At 34.4% G+C, this 27,461-nt stretch overlaps 1 protein-coding gene across 4 annotated transcripts in view; it reads left to right on the plus strand.

The window, feature by feature from the left end:
• The window catches only part of CSMD1 (CUB and Sushi multiple domains 1), a 1,051,796-nt gene that overhangs the window by 679,417 nt on the left and 344,918 nt on the right, over nt 1-27,461 (plus strand). For all 4 annotated transcript variants that reach the window (XM_021551131.2, XM_031504428.2, XM_021551132.2 and 1 more), the window contains one exon: nt 2,081-2,158. In XM_021551131.2, coding sequence (XP_021406806.2) covers nt 2,081-2,158 — 78 coding nt within the window. The remainder of the gene's footprint in view (nt 1-2,080; nt 2,159-27,461) is intronic.

Raw genomic sequence — 27,461 nt, forward strand, 5'->3', positions numbered from 1 at the left:
TACAATTGTGTTTCAATCATCTTTCATCATTTGAACACCTGTTTTCTGTGTTTAGGCATGAATGACTGCCCTTGCACATAGCACAGAATGTACTTTCTGCAGTACATGCTCAATTTCAATAGTCAAGAAAAACCACCTTTACTCTGATGTTACAGTACAGAGATAAATACAATGGAATAATGATTTTTAAGGCAATATTTAAAGATAACTTGCTTTCTACCACTTCACTTCTTAGAAATATTTACATACAGATCAGTGTATATTGTAGTAATTATAAAATGTATACCATGTAATGACAAAAAGTATAACTTACGTTCTGTAGTATGAATTTATTTACTGTGAGCCACTAATTACTGCCATAGAAGAAATGTTTGAGTTTGGAATCCTGGATGAGAATTTTAGACTTTCTGTGCTGAAAGGCACAGACCCACAAGAGAACACTGCATTTGACCTGAGGCTGTGGAGAAGACTTTAAAAATTGATTTATAGTACTGGAATTACTGGGTTATGTAGCTGGTTAGAAGCATGTAATATCACAGGGTGGAAGACTTAGAGTTTGGGGTTTTAGAATATGAAATAGATATGAAGCAAGGTGGAGGTTTTAGGGTGGAGACAGGTTGTTCTTCTTTACCTTCTTCCTTCTTCTTCATGGGTTTGGGTGATGTTTTTTGATTGAACAGAAAAGTCCGCATTGTGGGCTTCGGGGGATCTGTTATTGGGTTAAAAGGTAAAATAATGTAGGTGTCCTTTCTTAATTGGATAGTTTAGTTTTAAATGACCTTGTAACCAGGGTTAGTTAGCCATTTTGTGCCTTGCTAATGAAAATCTGCTGAAATCATGGTTGTGAGACTGTTTTGCTGATAAGAAATAATAAACACCTGAGTCCAAACATGGAATGCCATCTCAAGTGCCTTCAATCCTGACCTCGAGATATTTGAGTTGAATTTTTTTTTCTGTTTGTATCTTGGATAAATAAGTGAACTTTGAGATTATTAGTCTCTGCAAGGTCTAGGAAAAAAAGTATTTAATATGAATCAGAGAAGGATTACAGGTTTTTGTAATTTTTAGTAACTGAAATGCATCTTCATGTTGTCATTAGCATTCTAATGCAGAGTCAGTCATCAGCTATTTTGCAGTTTCTATTGTTTTTAGACACAATAGTTTTGAATTGTTCATGCTTGTTCCACAATTATTTTCTACATCCTTTCCACTGCTCAACTTTCCCACAAAACTAATTATATCCTGTGAAGGTGTCCTATATTTCTATCATTTTATCTTACCATTACAAATAAAATTCTACTCTCTGTCTTCCTTAATGTATGGCTGCACTGCTATATGCTATATACTGCTATGTCTCTTCCTACTTGGCTCCTGATCCCACCTATGGTGCTCAAACTACTTTATAGGGATAGGCTGGGAGTTTATCAGCCATTCAGCTGACTAAACAGAGAAAAAACATATTAAACCTCTGATGCATCTGTTCTTTCTCACAAAACTTTGCTCCTGTGAGAGCTCTTACTCTCCTTCTTTCTAATTCAGTTGAAATTGCCCTGTAGATTCAAAAGGGTTTAGGTGAGCCAAATAATGTAACACACTGTTAATCTCATTGGGAAACAGAACTAAAAACATGTCTACTGATGAAAAGTGACTCAAACAAAAGCAGGTATGAATATCACATTGAAAGCTTGTAGTCTTTGAATATGTGTAGATAATGTTCTATATATTCCCTGTAAGATTTTTTTTTTTTTAATGTTTAAGATTTTCTTATATAGAATGGCAAACACAGGATATCCATACCTGTAATTAGGACAGACTGGTCTTTTCTTTGAACATAAAGAAACTTGAATTCAAATTATTGCTAATCCTGGTAATATCTGTTTAAAAAGGACATGATTGTGTTTCTGTAAAAATAAATGAAACCAAAAATTTATTTGAACTATCACAGAAGCTGCAGTTATTTCAGTCTGCTATAGGTTTCCTATATAGCTTTGTATTATTTTAGTGCATGATTTTACAGCTGTATGTCCTTTTAATGAGGTTTAACAATGAATTATTTTCTCTTGTTTGCTTGTCTTCTCAGTAAAAAAAGCAATTGAACTGAAATCAAGAGGAGTCAAGATGTTGCCCAGCAAAGACAGCAACCACAAAAATTCTGTCTGTAAGTTGTTTATACCCTCATTTTAATGACTGCATATAACTTCTGGAATCCTTGTAAATATACAAATCAGAGAGATGTTGCGATGCTATGGTCATAAAATGGTTATTATGCTTTCAATTTTCACTGAATCAGAACCCCACTGATAATACTCTGCTGAGGGTAGAAAGCAGAATATAGTAGTCTAAACTCTGAAAAATATGGTATGTAGAAACCCCCCTGCATTTTATATATTGCAGTATTTTTGCATATTGGATTATTTAAAATTTAGAGACACATGGCAAGTTAGGAAATCCAGGCAGTGCCATATAGATGTCATCAGTCCAGTACTGGGGACAGTGAAGGTATCTGAGAATTTTCTGTATCTAAATTTATACTTTGTGATCTTTTCTCTTTCCCTCATTCAATATCACAGCTAAATTCTTTCCTCATCCTCCCACACTGTCTGGTGACCACCTCTTTCCAGTCTTACACAGCAGGGGTCAAGAACTGGTGTAGTTCTCAGCTCCTCAAGAAGATGGAGGTCACAACATCACCTTCCCGTCATTGCATGCTTAGTGCACTCAGGAATGACATCTTTTTGGTCCCTTTACACCTGTGTAAAGTGTAAAGCTAAAATCAAAATGCTACCTATGGAACTATGAGGTTGTTAGTTTTTTTGAGCATCACATTCTCTGAACTAATATCCTGAGACCTCTTTCTCCATTAATTAGGCCAGCCTTGAACTGAGAAAAAGAGGATATTTTTGAATTTTGAAAGCTGAGAGCTCCTTAGCACCCCCCCCCCAAAAAAAAAACCCAAACCAAAAAAGCCAGAGGTTAGGCTAGCATTCACACAGAACTCATTAAAAGTGTTAATGTAATGGCTAAGATGTATTCAGATAAATTAATTCCTCATGTAGTAACAGTGAACTCAATGAAGCGAAACCTATGCTGTGTTTGCCTCGTGTAATCAGTGAGTGCAGAGAGAATGAGTGTCTTGAAAGCTGATGTCTAGAGGATATGTTTTTTATTCTGTGTTTCTGTCATGAATTGTTTAATGCAAAGTGAGTTTTTGGTATGCTCACTGGAACAAAAGAGGCATGACAATTTTCTGCTTTAAATATTGCACATTGATGGTGTGGCACTCGATAAGAACTTTTTATGCAAAGTGCAGCAGAAAAAGTTGATCCATCTCTTTGGTGTCGGTATCTGAATGGGTGATTATTTCATTATTTATAAGTTACTTCTGGGAGCTGTGTGATCTCTGCTTATGGTCTCAGAGCACATGCTGTCAAACACCACATGTAGTTACAGAAAGTGGAGACAGGCTATGGAAGAAATTATTATACGGCAGTCTGTTGTTTACCTCAAATGAATATTGTCTTTTTTTCCTTTGTGTTTTGACTTGTAAAACATTATTATCATGTCTGACTTTCCAGTATAATTCTAAGAAGTGCATTTTTATTAATACCATTACTTTCACATATATAATTCTTTAAAAATACAAAATTCTTTAAAATACAATAAGTTGGATTCAAATGTAATTTTATGCTCTTTCTGATGTAAACTTTAAGTATTTAACCATTTATCTTACCTGTACTTATGCAGACAGAAAAGATAATTGGGTATTTGGCTCCAGAGAAATTATAAGAATGGATATTATAATTTGATACCAATTAGAATATTTTTTTAAAAGGTACATTATATACCAATACCTCTCACTATTTTTATGTGTTAGATCTTTTTAATATTCTCTCTCTATAAATCAGAAAACTTAGTTTTGGCTTTTTGGATTATGGGGGGTAAATGGAATGCAAATATCATCGCGACAAATGCTGTGAGAGCATATCCTGTGCATCCCAAGACCTGTAGCTTTCCCACAGCTCTTCTTCCCAAGCAGAACCTGTCAGCAGCTGGTTCAAAAAGCATTTCACAGTGGCACCAGTCTTTTAGGATTTATGTAGAAAATCTTACCAGTGTTACCAATGATAATACCATTATCATTAGTAATTCATTGTGGAATGCAGAATGATATTTCAGTATTTCAGTTGTGTACAGCCATAGCTCTATCTCCTTCTTTTGCATCTGCCTGGATTCCAGGATGCTTTCTTTCAGATCTGCCATCCTTTATAAAGAGTCAGGTAGCAAAGCATGGCTTTCAGATGAAGGTGCCTCCATATTGGAAAGAAAATTCATTATATATTGTAGCACTCCCGAGGGAAACAAGAGGGCTTTGCTGTTGTTTTTTGTTTTGCTTTGGGTTTTATGTGGGATTTTTGGCAGTGTTTTTAGTTGGTTTAGGGTTTTTTGTTTGTTTGTTTGTTTGTTTTCATGGGGTTGGGTTGGGTTTTTTTTGGGGTTTTTTTAGTTAGTTTTTTTTGTTTGTTTGTTTGTTTTAGGTTGGTGGGGTTTTTTTGGTGGTTTTGTTAATTTTGTTTTGTTTTTTTGTTTTTTACCCTTTGGTGCACCCAAAAGAAACATATCAAGTTAGGTTTTTCCAGATAATTCTGATAGCCAGTACCCTTTAACAATAAGCCAGATGCAGTTGAATTGTGATTAAATTATGCAAGGAAATAGGAAAAGTGTGGAAAAGATAAATAAAATATGGTTCATCCATACCTTACACTTGGCAAACTGGGCAAAGGCACATGGGACAGGCAGTTTTCATGTCTCTAAGTGCTTGAGCTGGCACAAACACTGGCCAAATCCAGTCAGTATATTTACCCTTGGTCATCTGAAGCTGATCTCTCAAAGGAACAAGGGCAGAGTTGTATTTTTTGAAACTGCTTAGGGAAAGCAAATCCAAATACATCTGTTTGTGTCCATCTGATTAGTTGCCTACCCTTTTGTTATCATTCTGATATATATGCTATATTCCCAAAGATCCATCTTGCTGTCATCGCTCATTCTAACATGAAAACCCGAAGGCTCTGTGTCCCTAATAGCTTTGGTCTTTTCTAAAACTGCTATGACTTTAGTTTGCATCGTGACTGATTAAATAAAAATAAAGTTCTTATTGCTGTCTGTTGTATAAGTGTTTTCATAGAATCATTTCTGTGCAGAAAATCTTTTGAGGGTGATTATCATCTCTAAACATCTTGAGCATTACCTCTACAGCAGAGAGTTTGTGCCCAGGAATCCTGTACATCCAAGAGGAGAGCCCAAATGAAGCAAGCTGCAAGGACAGACCAAAATTGGACAGCCATAGTCCTTATAAAGGTCTCATTTTTTAGTCAAATAGAAGATCCTTGTATTTTATCTCTTAAAGTTCTACGTAAAAGGCGGTTACTGCTAGTCATGCTATGTGCAAAGGATAATGAGTGGATATAGGTCTTCAGGACACAAGTTCACAGAATATTGGGAAGGCAGGGCAGTAACTGCAGATCTGCTAATTGGCACCTCTGCAAATCTTTGTGTCTTCTGCAGACCAGAAACAGAGAAAGGTTAGGAGAGCAGACTTCCTCAGAAGCCCCTAGTGCCTTCACCCTCCTGCTGAAGCCACAGGGCAGCCTCACACTTCCACACCTCCTCACCAGCAGGAGGACCGAGCACAGGAATGCATCAAACTCACAGTAAATGCCAAGGAAGTTCAGTGAGGTGAGACACATCATATCAGGTGCAAACTGCAAATGATTATAGGGTTCATGTGGTGTGTACAAATCTGCCAGTGCAGTGTTGCTAGGAGGGGAAGGCAGCAGTGAGAATGAAGTGCCGGGGAGAGCTGATTTCCTGAATTTGCTCATGTCAAAACGCAGTGTGGCGAGTCGCTTGCTGCATGACACAGCAAACTGCAGGGAATGTCCACAGTCTGAAACAGTGACAAAGATTAACAGACAGAGCCATTCTTTTAAAAATATGGCATTCATATTGAACCGTCTTAGCATTTTGTAGTAATTGCTGAATATTGAGTGACCTAATATCACTGTGCAAAATGGTGCATGTGAACGACTGTGTTTTATGAGGTGCGAATTCTGTTAAGTATTCACTAAGTAAAAAACACTTATACTTCACAAAACCAATTTCAGGCTTCTGTAGTATTATTTGAAAATATATTTTAGAATACTAGGAAAACCCATGTTAAATACTTTGAAGATCACGATTTTAGTGTAAAATTAATGCATACTCTGAAACTTGAGTTACAGAGTTTACATAAACAGTTCTTCACCCTGAATATGATAAAAAGAGCTACTTTGCAACAATTATTTTTGTGATGTAGAGCCAAAAATCAAGTGAGTTTACAGACTAAGTACTGATTATTTGCAGCACATTAAGTTGAATTAATGGCACATGCTCTTGAAACCAAAGTGATTAATACCAAAATGGGATTATATTGCTAATTCTGTATAAGAAAGAATGACAGCAGTCATTATTTATTTTGTTGTTGGGTAACTGAGAAAAATGGCTTAGGAAATTGTAACATAAAGTTAAACATTTTAGGATGAAAATTTGTTGCTTACCAATACATTCCTCACATTTTAAATAAACTGACAACTTCATCTTCTTGATGTTTGACTACTGCTAAATATACTTTGACAGAATCAATATGGAGACTAGTCAAATTTCGTTCTTCATTTGATGAAATAGTATTATCCTAAGAAAGACAATATTTGACTAAATAGTTGCATTTAATAGCAAAATTTTCTGGCTATTTTGTTCTTATACCTTAGCAAAAAAAAAAAAATTATATAAGTACTTTTATATTTTGATCAATAAATTAATAGCTCAGTTGCAAACCAATGTGCAATCAACTTAACAAGCATATGACAAGTGCTGAAGGTCATGACAAGTTTCAGATATAAAAGGAAAGATTATTGCTAATTACTACATTTTAAAAATGAAATTTATATTTTTTCTTGATGTAAATACCAATTTCTCATTATTATATTCAAATTTAAGTTATCTTATAATTTTTTCCCAAAAATATTTTATTATTTAATAAGTTTTTAGTATATTTTTCCAAAATTATTTTAGGATCACAGAAAACCTATGTAAGAGATCCATATTATTATTTTCAAAATGCACATGTAATAGAAAAATTTCCACTAAAAATTCTGGGTTTTTTTTTTGTCCTTGTATTGTGTTGAGTCTTCACATGTGAAAAACCATTTCTTACTGAATTTGGATCTTACATGGTATTTATTACATGATGTGTCAGAATCAAATAACAATAAAAATACTGTTAAATATTCATTGTTCTGATAGTTGTCAGTTTCAAATTTAAAAAATCCCAACTATACAACATCAAATCTCTCTCATTGTTTAAAATAATGCTCTAGTCTACATTAGTTTGCATTAATTAAACATAGCATCTCATGCTTGCATTAATTTAAGAAACTTCGGGTCAGTGATGGGATTGATTACCAATAGACATGATACAAAACAAGCTACCCAAGTAATTGCAGGCAGTTGATATCAAAAGATCCTAGGTTTGGATATTGTATGCCTAAGTGTTCTCAATATTCAGTCTATTTTTTCTTTGAATATTTAAAATATTACATGAAGTTGTATTTAAAAAATAGTGATAGAAACAAAATACGAACACTAAGATAAAGTAGAGAGACCTTGTCAGTTTTTTTAAAAAATAAATCTCCTGGAAAGTAAATTTGTTCTGCAGAATTCCAAAGGCCTGTGCTCTTTCAAGAAGAATGAATTTAAAAGCAGTGGAGAAATAAATGTAACATAAATCTCTCTTTTTAATTGGTCTGTCTGCCAGCTAACACAAGTAAAGCAGATGGGAAAATGTTGGCATTTATTGGGCTTTTATTCTGGGGCACTCAGTATTGTTTGCAGCTGTTTTGAACAGCACTGTCAGCACTGTGGGGTGTTTGCCCTGTTTTGACACTCAGCTAATCAGTTTGCTGTAGGTCCAAAAAGAAAAAAAAAAAAAAAAAAAAAAAAAAAAAAAAAAAAAAAAGGCAGACAAGAGAAGAATGCCAGTATATCAAGAGACATAATGTTACTACTTGTTTTGAAGGAAAACTCAGTAGCATTGCATTTTATAGTGTTATCTGCTTTGTGTCCTTTATAATGAGAAATTCCTATTTGGATTTTCATTTGCAAATCTATTGCATTTTAAAGACTTTTAAAGACAGGTGTTTCCCGGTATCTTCATGAAGCATTGTAACACAAGGGTGAAAAGGGACAGGCTTCATCTGTAGCTCTTCTCAGACCTTTAGTGAGCACCTCTTCAGCGTTTTCTGTGTTCAATAGTGGATATACCCTTTATTTCATGAGGAAAATGGAGGCCTTTGAAATACATACATTTAAGATTGAGATTCTTCAGGGGAAGACTGTTGAGTTCTACGATCAATATGAAGGTACCTCTTTCTCACTAGTTTCTGTCAGAGTTCTCTCGGAAGATTTCAGTGTTGTCAGGGGAAGGTACTCTGTGCTTATGTGTTGTATTGTGTTATGTTAATTTACAGGCACTGAAATTATTCTCATTTTTAAGTGTCCACATAGTATCATGAGCTCTCCATCCTTTTCAATCATAAAAGCTATTTTTCAGTTGTTCAAATCTCACAGCTTGAAAAGAGAACATTTTTTCAAATTTGCATTTATATTGTGCATGTCTTCAAATGCGAGGAAGGATTGTTTATAACTTACTAATGTAGTACTTACAAGGTTAGGAAACACAAGGCTTAAGTATCTAAGATATGATGGGCCTTGCCTGTCTGCCAATATCCAATTTTATTTCAGAAAGTGTTTTTACAGAAATACCTGAGCACTTGTTAATTGTTCAGTTAAAAAAAGAGGGAAGTAACGTTTAAAACACTGGCACTTTTATACAAGAGGTGAAGGGATAGAACTTGGAATATTTAAAATTAAAATGTCCTTGTTGTATATGTCTATGTATCCCTACTTATATACATGCATACATATAATTGTAAATAATGCATAATACCTAATATTCCATTACACCATTTACCACATACCTAGTAAAAGATTAATGACTCTATTTCCCCTTGTTACTAAGTATTATGGTATGAAATTGGGCAGTAGGAAAAATAACTGCAGCATTAACCTCTGTTTATAAAGCATTAATAAAATAGGAAGGCTAATTACACTGATATACTTTGTCCTATCTTAGAGTGTAATATTACAGAGTTTCCCAAGAGTTACAGTTTGGGATTTTCAGAGAACATTAGTATCCCTATGCAATGAAATTCTTCTACAATGCTATTTCACTATATTGTATAAATGGCTTCATAAATCAGATTACTAAATTATACTTGGTGTTTCTAAATAAGCTCTCATCACGGCAGGAGTTTAAATATCTTTTAAAATACTATGCAAAAATCTTGCTGGGAAAAGAACTACTGCCTAAATATATTTGTGAAGAAAAGCATCTCTTATAGCTACAAGCAAAACAAGGTGCTTCATCAATTATTTAATACATAATTTGCATATATAATTTGTAAAATAACCAGAAGAAAGCTTCTACTAAAATATGTAAAACAAGGTGTAATCTGATTGAATTATGGATGGTTAAAATGAATTGTTATCCAGCTAGGAAGCTGAAACTGCCATTAACTAATTTTCATATACAATTATAGAATGCTACTGATTATTCAAAGGGAATGTTTATACTGTAGGCTAAACTGACATTCAATTCTGTTATTGTAAAAGTCAAAGGCTTAAAAATAAGCAACTTGCTTTCAGCAATTACAATTCTATATAAACTAAATATTCATGCAAAATATAAATATATACGTTAATACTTTTATATCATTTCCTTGGCTTAAGTTATATATCCAGCTCTGTTAAAAATATAGATAGGGCAGTAAATAGACTGGCAAAATTACATCTGTGGAGATTCAAATAATGTGTTTAAATTATGAAGGTATTCAGAATTTGTGGGTGGGTGAATTCAGATTTTCCAGAGACTTTCCACCTCCTGCAAGATTTCCATTTTCTGCAGAGTCTCATACTGAACTTGTGTACATGTTGAGATCCTGATCTTTTAAATCCTCATTGTGGGAGAATATCTTCATAATTTGATAAAAGGTCTTTGATTATTTTCTTTTTTTGGAATATGTTATCTACATTACAAAACACTTTGGAAAATAATTTCACTATGTTGGTGCAGTATCTCACTGTCTGTTAGGCTTCACGCTGGAATGTGTCCATTCCTGCAGCTCTTGGGAGCAGAACTACGAAGGACCAGTGTCATGTGTTTGGAACAGGGAAGTTTTGTTTGGTGTCAGCCAATTTATGAGCTTCAGAACAGTTTGTGTCCACTACTCCTTCTTCACTTGGAAAAAGGGAAGTAAAAAATTTATACAACACTCTATATTAATTTCCTCAATAATTTTAATTTGGGAGCTTGACATATTTTTGGAATGGGAACGAACAAAAGAAGGAATTAAAATGGAAATAAATACATTGACTTTTGGCAGGAAAGGACTAGTTGCTAGGGGTAGGGGATTATTCAGCATATGTTCTGCCACTGAAATCAATAGAACAAATTGTTTGTTCTTAAACAAACAAGCAAGCAAGCAACAAGGTTACTCAGCTACTTTAAAAAAAAAAAAAAAAAAAAAAAAAGCAAAGAAAAATCCTGAAAAATCCTGAAGTATCTGGCTAAGTTTTCTGGTTTACATTGGCATACTTGAAAAAGAAAGGACTGTAGGTGTGGTGCTCTGGCTCATATGTATGCTTCTAACATACAAGCCATCTGAACTCTAGTAAGAGTGACAAGATCAATTTTTTATATATCAAAGTTTTAAATTTTAATACCCAAGATGTTTTAATACATATATTAGTTTTAATACACATGATGACATCAGGAAATAAGTTTATCTCAAAGTCCACATAGTTTCTGGTAATACAAGCACTTGTTTGATTTCTGTCTTCACTGTCACAGCATTTTTTGCTTCAGACTTCTAACATGAAAGTGGTTCTCCTGCATAAGCAAAAGATATGTCAAAAAAATATGCATATCTTCCCTAGTTTAATGCTTTTGTACTGAACTATGAAGATCAATGCTTCTGCTAGAGGAGTTATAAAGTCAGTTAATTAACAAATTAACAACAGCAAAACAGTATGGCTTCTCTAAGCCAGCATTTTGTGTGGCATATATTATTTTATCCAAGAAGCAACTTTTTATTGACATATCAGCTTTCTTTGATGTGTTTGAAGTTATATGGTTAACCTGGTTTGTACTGAGAAGTCATGTTCCTTTCTCAATTCTATCAGACCTGGTTTTCAGTAGTCTGCAAATGCATCCACAGTCCAGAACATCAGAGGCTAAAATGAAAAGCACTTATGTTGAGATTAAAAATATAGTATGAAGCAGTGCCATCTGTTTGTATACTACTCTGTTGTATCTGTGGAATATACTAAAAATTTAATCCACAATTTACAGTATGAAAGTTCAAAAGCACTTAATAAATGATTGTAATTTCTGGTGTAGGCCTCAAAGAGAAATGCTAATGTGTAAGATGTGATTAGTTTGATGGAGAATGAGACATTTTGGAGTGGCGGAGCTTGAATCCCACAGCACTGTTGTTATAAAAAACAAATAATGCCCTCAATTTCAGTCAGGTTTACTAGATTTTTTTTTTTTTTCTGTTTTTGAGTATTTCAGTTCTTATTCTTATTTTTCAGTCTTTCAGTTCTTACTCAAGAAGCCATTGCTTCTTGTCTTACTGTATGTAGTGCATTTCAGTTTTGTTCAGAGCAGCCCATATGATTCTGTGTTTCATATTTGAAACCAAAATAATGTTGATAAAACATCAGAGTTGTGACTGTCATTGAACAGTGTTTATGCAGTGTTCAGGCTTTTTCTAGCTATCTTACTCTTTCTTTTTAATTCAATTTTTTTCCCTTTCTTTGGAAATTCTGTCATTATTTTCAAACTGTCTGACTATTGCCATTTAAATCCAGATCTTGTTCCCTCTGTATTTGAATCAGGCACTGTGTTCCCACTCAGGGAGGAAGGAACTGGAAGTGTCTGGAATAAAAAGAGTAGATTGACTGTGGAAGGAAAGGCTAGCTCTCTGGATATTCATTGGTCATGAGAAGTGGAGAATTCTATGCCACATCACACTTCTGTTTTGGGTTTGTTAAATCTGGCATGTATTTGAGATGTATTGCTTAAACCTGTTTCTTTCAATCATCTTGAATTATTGTTTTCCAAAGGACTCCTATCTGGTCAATTTTAGTAGATGATGGAAGAGCAAAATGCACACCTTTGACACAAAGGTCACCTTTGCAACAAATACGAGTTTTGAAGGTGGTGTTAATACATTGCCATGGAAAGGGTGTCTTTTTTTTCTTTTTTTCTTTTTTTTTTTTTTTTTTTTGTGAAAGACTGTGTTTTATTTGTGGCTCTCTCAAAAGTGAATGAGATGAATGAACAATTACTTCAATTTAATATCATTAAACAAGAATAAAGAAATCCAAAGAGTATGCCTGAAAAAGAAAATTTAAGCCCCAACTGCCTCTGTTTGATAGTTATGTACAAGTGAAAAAAAAAACCCAAACATTTCTGAGCAACTTTAAAACAATTTAAAACATCAACTCTGCCTAGAATATTGCCAATAATATTGACCTTTTCTTTGTTCCTATTTTGCCATCCACTGAAGTCCCTTCCCTAAAATACATATTTAGACATTGCTACTTCAATCTTTGCATTCAATCTTCAATCAATGCAACTTCACTGATGATCTGAAATATTCCCAATGAGTTAGATATTCAGGATGAATGTCACAGACATTTATCAGGTAAAGGCATGGGAACTCAAAATACACCTTTTGAGGGAACCAATAAAGCATATATACAGAATATAAGGAATAAAGCATATATAAGGATAAAACATATATATAGAATATAAGGAAAGACCACTCATTTTCTTGGATAGTTTTATTTAGAATTTAATAAAAGTAAAATAAAAACTAGTGTGAGCTAACTGTCAGCACAGGATTGTTTGCTGCAGTCAGAAGTCTAGTGTTTGCATTATTTCCTCACATGTCCGAGCTTTCATATGCATACAATTTTCACACATAGATATACAACATATTTACAAGGTCCAAACTCTCATCAGTCTCCTTAGTAAACAGTCACTTTGTTTCAGTGTGTGCTGGTGTAAGAGAATACACTCTCTTTTGCCTTCTTTGCTGCTTAGTCTTACACATTCTTCAGTAGACTCTTTGACACTTATTTTGTTGGCAGAAGTTGCCTCAAGCCTTGAAATTCTACTCTCTTTTTGAGTTTTCCTGCCTCCTGCTGACACTATGGGAGAGGCACTCATAAGCTTTCTGAACAATACATTTAAGATGGAAGTAACAGTGGGTATAGATAAGATAGATAAGGGGAAAGACTCTCTTGGTGAAAAAAATAATATAGTAAATATTGAGGAATCCATTCAGTGCCAGTAGAAGGTGAGCAAGATGCAGCTTGAGCTTCAGGTGGAGCTTGTGTGGTGGAGACCAAAAATTGGGCAAATAAACTTTGCAAATAAAGGGCATGGGGACCTGTGGCCCAGCCAGGGGACCAGAGATATGGCAAGAACTGAAGACTCTGGTGGAAGAGTCCAGAGCTTGGCCTGTGAGGGTATAAAAGCCCTGGGGCTCCCTTTTTTTGGAGTCCCCCCTCAGAGGCACTGGCTCCAGCTGTTACTCTGTTGATGCATCATGATTAAATTATGTTAAGGATCCAGGCCTGAGACTCTGCTGTGGGAAGGCAGGGGTTGAACGAGTGAAAAAACGTGGTCTGACTGTGTGAGAGTGGGGTGTGCAGGGAGAGAAACAGGAACTTGTCAGATCACTGGAGCTGCCTGCTGTGAAGGGGCTTCAGCTCCTGCCGTGAAAGTCTCTGGTGGTGGGAGTGTGACTGCCAGAGTATGGCTCCTCTATGGTCAGACAGGAAACTTTCCTTAACAGCAAAAATGTAAAAGCAGAACAATTATATTTAGTTCACACAACAATTGTGTGTAATTCAGATGACAAAACCTTTTGGATGAAAATTAGAGCAAAGGAGATGTTAAAGGGATGTGACACAATTTGCTCTAACAGCAAGCTTATTAACACTTCATGCTTAAAATGCTGTTCTCTACCAACTAATAAAAAGAGCCCATCTGCTGCACACCAGGTAATTAAAGCTCATCAGGAAAAATTCTTGGCAAAAGGAGAAGAGACAAATCTGCCCCATTATCTGGAATTGGATGATAGTTTTGGAATTCTCCAGTACTGTAGCAGCTATTTTATATTATATATTAACGTATTATACACACTAAATACAAGTATAGCAATCCTATTGGTCTACTTGCATTCCTATGGCTTAGAGCATTTCTAAGATGACTATTCTGTCTTGCAGTAAATATTTTAGTCCTCTTTCTCTTGACACTGTTTTATAATAACAGCATTATTATCATAGATATATAGGAAAAGCGTAGTGATTTTCCCTCATAAAAAGTAGGAAGAACATCTCAATGAGTAACATTGTTTTTGTTAAAGCCTTATACTTTTAAAATAACTTACTTACAACTCGTTTCTCACGGGTTATGTAAATATATTTACATAACATTACAATAATGGTTTTGACAAAAGTTCAAGCTTAGTCCTAATTTTTCATATTGTTGGGAATGTTTTCTCTATGCCTGTCAGCAGTCCTGGCTCATAGTATAGGTAATCTGTTTCAGGGAACAATAGAGTTACAATATTTTCTTTTATCTTTCATTTCTTGTATAGACAAAATGAAAGTTTTGTTGAGGAAGTTGTGTATTATTATAAAATTTAAACTGTTTGTTATACAGTTGCTCTCCCTTATTAGTTAATTTTTTTTGTATTTCTTTTGTACAATAGAGGCTGAATGAACTTTAATTGACAGAGGCTCAGCTAGAATTTGTGGATGCCTCCTGAGCCCCGGCTGTGTTCTCCCACCCTTTGCAAACAACACTGCTGGGTAACAAATTCCCCTGGATTAGGGGAGTAGTAGGATTACCTTTAATACTGGTGGGATGTCATCAAGTAATACACAGAGTACTCAAAGGTAATTATAGTTGTTAATATTTAAAAGTTGTAAAAGTGGCCATATGAATAGGTTTAGCACATGGACTATATGATTGGCTCTTCATGGACACAGAAAAAAGAAAAAAAAAGACCAAATATTTTTTACAGGACAGTTAAAGGTCAAATTCTCTTCTGTTTTAAAGGTTCAATCTGCATAATAACAAAGAGCAGAGTCACTTCTAAGAAGTATCTGGAAAAAAAAAGTATTTTTTAACATTACAAAAATTATTTTCATCTGACATCATTCTAAAATGATGTTTGATTAAATTGGTTGTGCTAAGGCTTTAACTGAAAAAAAAAAAAAAAGAAAAAAAAAAACTAAACTAAAATTCAGTCTAAAATATAAATTTATTTGTGAAATGTACAGAGGCCGGAATACAGGGGCTTAGGCTGGAGAGCATTGAGTTGCCCTATCTGTCACATTGTAATCAGCTATATCTTGAATTAAATTTTCCAAATAAATTCAAATGAAACAAATATTGTTCATAGATTTATCTTAGAAATTAATTATTAATGTGTTTTTACTTTTAGACTTTTAAAATAGGAAAAAAAGACTATATAAAATTCCATTTCACAGTATTTTAAATGGAAAAAAATCCTTATAAAAGCTTAATTATAATGACTTGAATGGTTGTAGAGCTATCTAAAATTCCCCACAGACAAAGGGCTGCACACCATTACCTGTAACTGTTTAGCTGAAGAACAGCAACAACTTTGAATCCAAAAGAAAGGGCTTTTGGGACCTCATGAAACAATATACATGCAATATCAGTACAAAATGTGTCTCCCTTGTTTCTCACAGTTATACCCTTGTTGTCACAAAGCAGAGAAGAGCAGGTTCAGTTCTTCAATACAATGGCAATTGCATCAAAGATTCACAGCATGTTTACAACAGAGAAAAAACCTCATAACACCCCCAGCCCCCTGCAAAAAAAAACCCAAACAAAAGCAACACAAAATCTCCCATCTGATACCTGTGTAGAAATTATAGTTTAAAGAAAATAATCTGGCAGCAATAAGTCTTTTCTTAAATGCATATGCATTCTTCACAATATTGAGCACTACTGAGAAAGATGGCAAAATAGAAGAAAATTATTAATTGAGAGGTTAAGACTAAAAATTGATGTTGTAGTTCACATGCCTAATTTTTGACAGTATTTTAGTAGGATCTCTGTTAGCCCGTGTCTTAGAAAAAGGTTGACAAAATTGATGTTATCTGTACAGCACCAGTTTCTACACCAAAGCTATATTCAACAGGGGAGTCTAAAGGAAATGCTGTTTTGTGACAGTCATGAAATGGATCCTTGTGTTAAATATATAAGGAGTAAATATAGTTATGAACAAGTAAAATAACCTGATATTAGAGCCCTTTCACAGAATTTATAAGAGCAAAAATTACTTCAAATATTCTCCTATTAGTGTTGTTTAAGTAAAAAAGATTCATTTGCATAATGATAATTTAAACTTGTGGGTCATAAGAATTGAGAAGGCCTCTGTGATGCTTTTTTTCGGGTTACAGAGTGCAAATGATAATAGTGATGTGTGTGTACTACAGTTTGACCATTACTTTTGATCAATTTTGATAGTAGTCTCTCTTGGAACATAGTATGTTATAGAGTAATAATTTAGGTTTTCTTACATAATTTGTTCAAATAGCCATAAAGACATTTATGTAACAACATATTAGAGCTGAACAAATGATTTTGGTGCCCCTCCTCCTGAGACAATGCCCTAACCAGCAGGTTGGTGCCATTTACTTCTAATTTTCTGATCAAGTGGTAATAAATTTGGAATTTTGGTTGGTTTTTTTATTTTTTTTTAATAATTTCAGATTTTTAAGAGCTTATTAACTACAAAGGTGATTACAGGTATCTGATCAAGTCAGACGAAGAAACTGAGTAATTTTTCCTTGCCCTAAATAAGGAGTCTCTCTTTACAAGAAATGAAAAATACTACCTTCTGTGACATAACATGAATGTCAAGCACTTTGTTTACTTTTTCTGTATCAAATGTTCACCTTAACAATTTTGGTTTGGTTCATAGAAAACAGAGCAGATCAATATTAAGTCACTATCCCAATGTGTAGTGGCTCACCTTTGAAGTACAACATGAGTAATTTCTGTAATAATAATTTCTGTGTCAGAAAAAATGCTTGTTATGTTTTTTTTTGTTGTTGTTGTTGTTTTTTTTCATATTTCTTTTTCCCAGAAGTGGAAACTGTGGGGTGCAAGTGCAGAACTCCTGATTCTTTGTAGGGGTTGCAGTAAGGGTCATTCTTGCTTGAAAGGCATCCCTGAAAACTTAATGATTGTTCAAGAATCAGCCTTAGACAAAATTTTCAAAATGTTATTAGCAAATATTAAGATGGGTTGCACCATCACTGAATGACTGTAAAGAAACTTTTTGGAACATCAGGAAGCAGTCTAGCATTTTGAATAATTGGGAGGTGCTTCATGTTTGAATTGCAATGAAGCAGTGCCTAAATTTGATTCCAGAATTGGACTTCTAAAGGCTGTTTTAGGATTTATGTCTGTATCATCTCTTTGGATTTGTCCTTCAGGTTAGCTGGAATGCCAGTTCTGATTCAGAAGCATGGAGTTGAATTGTGAATATAGCACTGTGCTAACAAAACTTTAAGGCTTTTGGGTCAAACCACACATCCAACTGACTTGATGCACTTGCATCATGGTAAATATCTCATCAAAAGTCTTTGCAGACATGATTTACCCAGTAATAAGACAAATTATAAGCATTTTAGAGCAAACTCTGGACAATACAATTTAGGGAAATTCTTTTTTTTTTTTCTTTGAGAAAATCTCACACAAATTTATTAAAAGATATCTGGTATAATACAAATCCAGATGTTCATGACACAGCATTAATTACTGTAATTGTAATTAATCCATTTTAATATTTTAAATTAATTGCATATTTTACCATGTACATGCATCAAAGCAAAGCCTAAATGTATACTTAGAAAAATCAAAGTTCAAATTTTCTTTATGATATATGACTTATAATTTATTTTGTTGAAATTCTCCTTTAACTTGTTAAAAGGCTCACACAAGGAGCATGACAATATAAATATATATATGTACAATGGTTATGCCATGAATTTTTTGGAACAGCCCTGTTACCTTGTTGTGTTTTCTGCAATCCAGTAACAAACATTGGTGGGAAACACAAGCTAACTCTTTGTGCCAACCAAAGATGACTCATTATAAAACCCCTGTAGTCAAATCCAGTGTGATTCTTGGTCATAGTACTGTGGGTCAGGGTGAAGACTGAGCTCTGTAACAAACAACTACAAATACCATAAGCCTTTTTCAATGCCTGAGAAATAGAAACTGATTTTAAATCTTCATATGTAGTAAATTTTTTCACAATGATAACTGAAACTTAACTTTTTTTTTTTTCCTACACTCTCTGAACACACATAAAATGAAATGGATCCAGAGGGTAATTACAAGCTGCTTTGTATTTCTTCCTGGCTGTAAACTTCTAGAGGCACTCTAATACAGTTTCAAGAATTTGATATATTTAATTTTATCACACGGATTACTTCAAATAAGATGGTTTGAAGGAAATGTAGCTTTTCCTATTAAGGTTTGAATTTATTTACATTTTTGGCAGCTTATAAATATTTTTTCCTTGGTCTTATCTCAAGCAACGCTTCACAGAAAATTGATGTAAAATCATTATTATGATCTGTGGGGTGTTGTTTTTAGTGATTTTTTTGGGGTTTTTTGTGTAGTTTTTTTTTCCTTTTTTTGGTTGGTTGTTTAGTTGATGGATTTGGAGATTTTTTTTGGTTGGTTTGTTTTTGGTGGGTTTTTTTTTCTGTAGGATTTAATATTTTTTCATGGAACAGTGTTTGCTGGGTTTTGTTTGTTTGTATGTTTCCTTTTACCTGTTCTGTTATCAGGCTCAGACAAGAATTTATTTTGCTTCTCCATCCCCTGTTCTGTGCATGTATGACTTTGGGAACCATGCTCATATTTAATTTTAGTCTTTTTGGTAGACATGGAATAATTCATTCTTATACCATCTCAGACATCTCTTTTCCACAGAAGTTTCTCACATTCACTTTCTTTTCTCACACCATGTAGAGTGGACAAGAGAAAGCTTCCTTTTTAAAATGAAACACTAGCTTGAATGGCAGTTATTAATCTTATTACAGCTATCTAAAATACTCATTCAGGAATTCCTCTTAACTGTGTGAGACTCATGAACTTCTCTTTCTGTATTTTAGACGCTTGCTGTCCATTTGACTTTCAGATATTTTTGTACTTGGAAGTCATCCAGTAGATTTGTTCTTAAATTCGTCTTCTAAGATGCACTCAAAAGTAATTGCCTTTTTCTTTCTCTTATTCTGTCTTTCTTCTGTTTTTGTGGGTTTTTTTTGTTTTTGTTTTTGGTTTTTTTTGTTTTTTTTTTTTTTTTTTTTTCTGTGATAGTAATCTACTGTATTGGAAGCAGCAGCCACACTTTTGTGATAGTCACTCTGAGGTTGAATCCAGTCTACCTGTCCCAGAACTGGTTGACTATGGTTAAATAAGATCTTATCTTGTTTCATGCTGACTGATCTCACTGTGTTAGTTCCTTAATAAAGACATATATGAAGACATGTTTCATCTATTTCTGTGATCTCTTTTGTCCCTGAGTTCTGTTCAAGCCAATATGGATCATTCAGTTTAATGTTGTCCCAGTCCTGTGCTGGTGGCCAGTCACAAGTGGTGTCCCCAGAGTTTAGTATCGAGGCCAGTCCTTTTTAATATCTTCACTGATAATCTGGATGAGAGGATCAAGTGCTTTGCAGACAACACCATATTGGGCTGGAGTGTTGATTGAGAGGTCTGAACAGTCTGGACCAACAGTCTGAGGTTCAACAAAGCCAAGTACCAGTCCTGCACTTGTGTCACAACAATCCCTGCAGTGCTACAGGCTGGAGACAGAGTGGCTAGCAAAGCTGCCTGGCAGAAGAGGATCTGGGGCTGCAAGTCTTCAGCAGCTGAACACGAGCTAGTGTGTGCCCAGGTGGCATATAAGGCAAATGACATTCTGGCTTGTATCAGAAGTCGCAGAGTGTGTCCAGAGAACTGAAACAAGGCTGATGATATGTCCAGAGAATGAGTCTTATGAGGAGCAGCTGAGGGAGCTGAGGGAGTTAAACCTGGAGAAAAGGAGGCTCAGGAGAGACCATATCACTCTCCACAACTGTCTGAAAGGAGGCTGGAGCCAGGTGGGAGTCAGTCTCTTCTAGGCAACCAGCGCCAAGACAAGAGGCCTCAAGCTGTGCCAGGGGTTCAGGTTGAACGTCAGGAATAATTTCTACACTGAAAGAGAATTTAGACATTGGAAAGGATTTCTCAGGGAGGTAGTGGAGTCATCATCCCTGGAAGTATTCAAAAAATGACTGGATATGGCATTTAGTGCTATGGCTGAGTTGACAAAGTGTAGTTCAGACAAAGGTTCAGCTAAGTGATCCTGGAGCTCTTTTTCCAAACTTGATGATTCTATGATTCAATAAAATGAACCTGTAGTAACACCCAGATGAACTTTTTAGTATTTTTGCCTACTCCATTTTTGCTTTCTTGTTTGCACGAAGATAATTATGTAGAGTTGCTTTCTTAGGTGTTTTTTTTTTTTTTTTTTTTTGCTTCTTTGTTTTGAAGAAGCCTTTGAAGGACCTTGGGAAACCATAGCTTTTAAAACACTGAGAAAAATCAAAGTAAGAGAACTTTAAGGAAGAATTCTCTTCAGTATTTGTGAGAATAGTACAAGAAAAAAAGTATGCTGCCTAAAAAGTTACTGTTTAAAATAGCATATGATGAATTTCAAAGAATGATAGTTGTACATGCTAATGGAATCTTCTATTATTTTCATTTCATTGCTTAGTGAATGAAGAGTAATTGAACACAGTTATCAAAAGTCATGAAGGAACAATTTATAATTCTTTATCTTAATTTACTAAAAGCTTATATAGCTGCAAAGTATCATTTGTCCAACTATGTTAAAGAAAATTACTTTTTCTTCTTTTCTCACTGAGTTTATTTAGAAATTTCTCTAAGGATTTAACAAATTAAAAATTATAGTCTTTAACAGGAATGTTAAATTTCATCGGTTTTATCTGCAGAATAGCAAATAAAAGAGACAGTGAGTTGTAATAGGTTTTTATTTCCTCTTCTACGTAATGTACCTTCTTTTATTCCTGTCAAATTTTATGTCTTTAGATATTTCTACAATTTAGAAAAATGCAAGAATAGGTACACTGTAGTAAAGGTCACTTGTATCTGACAGAAACATTTTGAACATAGAGAGATGTGAAGAGAAAGTTCTATTTTTTTGCTCTCTCTTTAAACATAACATGTAATTTTCATTTATATGTGTTATTTATAATGATATATAAATATTGTAGCATGCATATTGCATATTTTATACGAAATTTAAGTTATAAAATTATAAAATATTTTTATGGATTTGAATCAAGCTATAGTCAAACATAGGATGATTACTAGTTTTTGTTCTTGGCAATTTTAATATTCTAGGCCATAATATAGTACTTAAGACTTTAGGATGCAGTGTCATTGAAAAACTATGCTGGTATCTAGTACAGTCAAACTATTTTACTGAAAAGCAAATTGTGGAAAGATTTCTGTACTTTGATAGGTTATCTATTAACCGTGATCAGTCAATAAAAATGATGAGTTTATTTTATTTGAAAAATGGCTTTTCTCCATCGGGAACCATGAAAAGTTTTGATCTATGATTATTCATTGGGGAAAGTCACTTTACCTTGTCCTGTCATGAATTGTCAGTTTGTGTAGGGATTTCTTCAGCAACTAGTAAATAGGGTCAATAATCTAACATTGCCTGAAAATACAGAGATCTCTGGTATTTTTCAACCTCCTGCATTTTCTTTCTAGTTTTTTATCCTGTATCTGACTTTAGTCCATAGTATTTCTCCTTTGCCTTTGAGTCCCACATATTATTACAGAAAAATATGTAACAGTCCTGTAATTTCAAAATTACATTGAATCATTGTGCTCAGTGGGAGGTTTAGTGCATTTCTGTGGAGCAGAACTGTTTCTGTTGTATATTCGCAATTAATGAAGAGAAACCAAAATAAAATGAGACCAGTGTGGGTAATAAAAGCTCTCCTACCTGAGTACTAACTCACTAAGATTGCTGTTCTGAAAGATATGTTCTGGAGGTGCTGAATTAACAAGAAGACAATTCTGAAACTGTGGATCATTGCGTAACTTTCAGGGAAGGTCACAGTGTTCTCCTTTTACATGGTCATAGCTACTTGCCACTAAAGATAGTGAATGTGAAACTGTGAGAAATAGCAATACTTTTTAATCCAAAAGAGTAAGGTCAAAACAGACCAAAAGTATTCTGAGATGATGTTTAAAGCTCTCATTCATTTTTAAAAGAATTGGGATATTATCTCATCTAATGCTGGCTTTGGTTGCTGGTTTAAAGCTGAGAGTCAGAGGCAGTTTCACAACCTTCTACTTTTTTAACAATATTTCACACACTGACAGCATTTACTTGTTCCTTAGAGAGGTGACAACTAACATGGGACAGAGTGGCTTTGCTTCTTCCTTTTCTTTTGCCTAGGTGATTGACATAGAACAAGATGAGAAGATCAAATTTTTTTCTGCTCTGAAAAAAACACGGAATGAATTATACCATTCTCCCGAATAGTAATAAAAATAATTATTTCTTCTCTGAAATAGGAGTTAGTTTAAAGTTCTTAGCAATGCAATTTTTTTTTTCATTTCAGGTTGATTATTCTAGTTATATAAATTTTATTAACATAATTGAAGTAACACTCTAGATATTAAATCCTAATTCAGGTCACATTCGAGAAAAAGTCAAATTGGACTTTTTACATGTGTTACCCCATTTCCAAGAAATAAAACTTACATGCACAGAGGCTTCATTTTAGTTTAGTTTATTTGTAGTATAGGATGGAGAAAAATGTATGAAAAAGTCATGCAAAGTCAGCTGATTTCTAATGAAACTGGATATATTACATGTATTATTACAATACTTGGTATTTTAATTCAACAACTCCTTATTGAGATATGTATTTAACCATTATAAGTAAAAAAATATAGCATAAAATATCAGAAATAGGAAAAGCAAATATAGCTTAAAATATCAATTAAAAGATAGATAATCCATCAGCATGGTCACCTTAGATCACACTTGCCATTTTTTTCTTTGTTAGGTAGATAAAAACCCATTCTAAATCCAGTTTTTCTAAGAGATTCATACAATGATCTTGTAGTATACTAAGGTCATAGTATACTACATAGCATTGAATGGATTTTTGATACACGTAACTTCACTCAGTGGATATCAGAAACTTTTGATCATTTCCAAAACCAATCATTGTGGCAGGCACATTCTTCTCTCTTTCAGGATTCTTTCATAGAAGAACACAGAGAGAAAGAAAGAGAAAACAATTTATATTTCTGCTCCTTGTTTTTTCCTCGTGGAATGTGTTTGGAGAATTGTTTAAATGGGGTGATTGCCTGATTGGATTCTGGTGATGATTATTTGAGCCTGATGGCCAATCCAATCCACCTGTGTATGGACTCTGGCGAGAGGGTCATGAGTTGTGAGGAATTAGATTTTGTAGTTAGAACAAGTAGGTAGGTAGTTTTAGTATATCCTTTAAATAGTGTATTAATGTATTATAGTATAGTTATAATAAAGAAATCATTCAGCCTTCTGAACTGGAGCCAGACATCAGCATTTCTTCCCATGGGGTTCACCTGCATTTACAACAACTTGTCCTTACAGAGAAAGCTCAGAATTATCTAAAAGCTGAAATCTAAACTCATCCAGCTAGCATTGAAACCAGAGGCAAATTGGTCACTGTACAGGGTAATAAGCTTGATCTGAATATCCTTGCTTGAATTTTTCTGCTACCAAAAATAATGCTCACACAGTCAGACTGTTTTCAGGATTTGAATTACTGCTTTAAGAATATTTTCTGTACCATACACAGTGCTTTGTCAGATGCCTTTGGAACTGCTCTGGATAACTACAGCATAGCAAAGTGTAGATATGCTGTAAAAAATCCAACAAAGAAAAATGCCTAACCTCTGAAAGAATCATTGATGACTTTCCAGGTTATGTATTGCATACTATTCTTCCTGTTATTCTGTCCATGGAAGTTTTCATTACATACTCTTACATGGCAGTAATCCCAAGCATGTGTTCCTTTACCTTTTGTTATAATGGATGAGAATTAAAATGTTGAATGTACAGAATAGTAGATTCACATTAATATAAACATTCAGAAAAAATTAATTAAAAGAATGATCAAATTTATATTCATTCTTTTACGGGTTACCAAAATTAATTGTAATTCATAGTATTTACCCATTGCTGACTTTGTACAAACTACAAGAACAAAGTTGTCAGACTTGCTTTGTCTGGGCTTTTCTTGACCTGCCTGGAACATGCAACAGTAGTAGTCTGCTGCTCAGATGACTACTGTCTCAGCTATTTTGTTTTCATTTTTCTATGTATGTCTGCATGATATATAATTGTTATGCCATTTTTTATATTCTGTAATTAGGTGGCAATAATAATAGGCAGTGGAAAAATAAATCTAACATGTAAAACAAAGAGAAAAAGTAGACACTGGAATATGTGTATAACAGTTTTAATTGCATTATTATGAAGACTTTTCCTGGCTTGGTCTGTTGGTTGGTTGTTGTTTGGGTTTTTTAATTGATGCTGAAATTACAAAGTTAATATTTCAAATGCACTAACAGTAAGTTGTTGCTTTTTGAAATGTTTTTATTTGGTATATATAAACTGAAGAATTTGAAGTGGAACTGATGCCTTAATTTATGGCAATAGTACATTTAAATCCTTGGACATGTTCATTCATATATATGTCCTCTGATCACTTTAATTAGTTCTTCACTTTCAATTCAGTGTATCTGTGATTTTCTTGGCCAAGAGCTAATTCAGTTTGGTGGGGATGTCTCTGTGTCCCTGGGCTTCAACATTCCTGCATTGAAACTATATCATCTAATACTTCCATGAAGCATAACCGAGTAAAGCCACAGGTGATGTTGAACCATGTGCACAATCCTAAAAATGCCTCTCTCATATTCTACTGATGGTATACAATCATAATTTAAACACTCAGGAAATGCAGCATTTAGCCCTGCTGGTATTAAGATACATATTTGATCAAAGAATTAAAGCATTTTTATTTTCTTATTAGAGTTTAAAACGATCAAGTACAAGTATTTGATATCCCACTTTGTATATAAATACAAAAAAAAAAAAGGGGGGACTTATATAATTTTAGAATGGTAAAACCTCAAACTCAAAATATATGCAATGCCAAGCTATCATATATGCAAAGCTGTAATTTCTATTTTTCATAGGGGTCATGGTTTAACCCCAGCCAGCAAATGAGGCCCACTCAGCTGCTTACACACTCCCACCAGAGAGATCAGGGAGAGAATCAGAAGGGTAAAAGATAACTCATGGGTTAAGATAAAGGTTAAGTTTAAGAGGGAAAGCAAAAGCTGCGCACACAAGTCCAGCAAACCAAGGAATTGATTCACTGCTTCCCATGGGCAGACAGGTGTTAGCCATCTCCAGGAGAGCAGGGCCCCATCACATGTAATAGTACTTGGGAAGAAAAATTCCAACATACCAGACACCCATCTTCTCTCCATTTTATATATGACCATGGTGCCACATGGTCTGGAATATCCCTTGGGTCAGTTTGAGTCATCTGTCTCACCTGTGTCTCTTCTAAACCTCCCACAAACCCCCGGCTTCCTCGCAAGTGTGGCAGCACAAAAAGCAGGAAAGGCCTTGGCTCTGTGTAAGCCCTGAGCCCTGCTCAGCAATAACAAAACCATCTCCCTAGTATCAGTCCTGTGTTGAGCATTAATCCATGTAGCTCCATACTTGACACTGTGAACAAAATTAACTTTACTTCAGCTGAAATCAGCACAATAGGTATGACTTATTGAACTATTTGGTTACTTTTTCTTATATAGATCATCAACAAGGTAACAGATATAAACTGTTCTCTCTAATGTGAATCCGTTATTTGAGAGAAAAAAACACTTTTCACCTTATCTACTGATTTATGTGTTAGAAAAAAATTTGTTTATTGACTTTCTAAATGTTGAAGATGATGGGTAGAATTTAGTTCTTTGTAATAAGCTCCTGGCTTTGTAAATTAGTATTCTATCTATATCTTTTGCAGCACATTTATTATAGGAATCAGGATTGCAAAATAGAAAGGAATTAAAACTAGACATATTAAAAACATTAAGTTGTTGTTTGGGTTTTTTAACAATTCTTCTGTGAGATTTTGAGAACGTCATTAATAATACCTTGCAATTTTAGATTGGAAGCTTGAAGCCTTAATTATTAATAGAGATAGCAAATTCTTAATATACGCTAAAAGTATTGATGAAATTAGTTTATTCTTTTTCTGTCCAGATTACAATGCCACTCCTTAAAGTAGGACAAATGAGTTTTATTCTTTTCCCTCTTCCCTTTGACATACACCATACATAAAAGCTACAAAACTGTCGTAGATTGACCTCGGCTGGCAACCAAGACCCACACAGCCGCTCAGTCACTTCCCCCTCAGGGGAGTGGGGGAAATAATTGAATGAGTAAATGAGTTAAGATAAAGACACTAAAAGTGCATGCAAGCAGAGCAAAACAAAGAATTAATTCACCACTTCCCATGGGCAGGTAGATGTTCAGCCACCTCCAGGGAATCAGGGCTCCATCATGCAGAACGGTGACTTTGGAAAACAAAAGACATCACTCTGAATGTCCTGCCTTCCTTCTTCCCTGGGTTTTATATGCTGAGCATGACACCATCTGGTGAGGAATACCCCTTTGGGTCAGTTTTGGGTCAACTAACCTCTGGATCAGTTGAGGCCAGCTGTCCTGGCTGTGTCCCCTTCTGACTTGTGTATCCCCAGCTCACTGATGTAGTGGTGTAGGGGAAAAAAGCCCTCTGTTCTGTGCAAGCACTGCTCAGAAATAACAAAACTCCCTTATTTTTACCATGGCTTCCAGCACAAATCCTAACTATAGCCCTTTACAGCTGCTATGAAGAAAAATAAGTCCATCCCAGACAAAACCAGCACAAAAGTAAAAGAAAAAGTCTGGTGAGAGTATTTCAATATATATACAATATCTGGAGGAGCACCAGCAAAAAATTCAGATTTATGGATTACAAAAGTGGATTATAAAATATACAAATTGAATATCGTTGAATATTAAAGTATG

This window comes from Lonchura striata, chromosome 3 (assembly GCF_046129695.1).
Source record: "Lonchura striata isolate bLonStr1 chromosome 3, bLonStr1.mat, whole genome shotgun sequence".
NCBI classification, from domain to species: domain Eukaryota; kingdom Metazoa; phylum Chordata; class Aves; order Passeriformes; family Estrildidae; genus Lonchura; species Lonchura striata.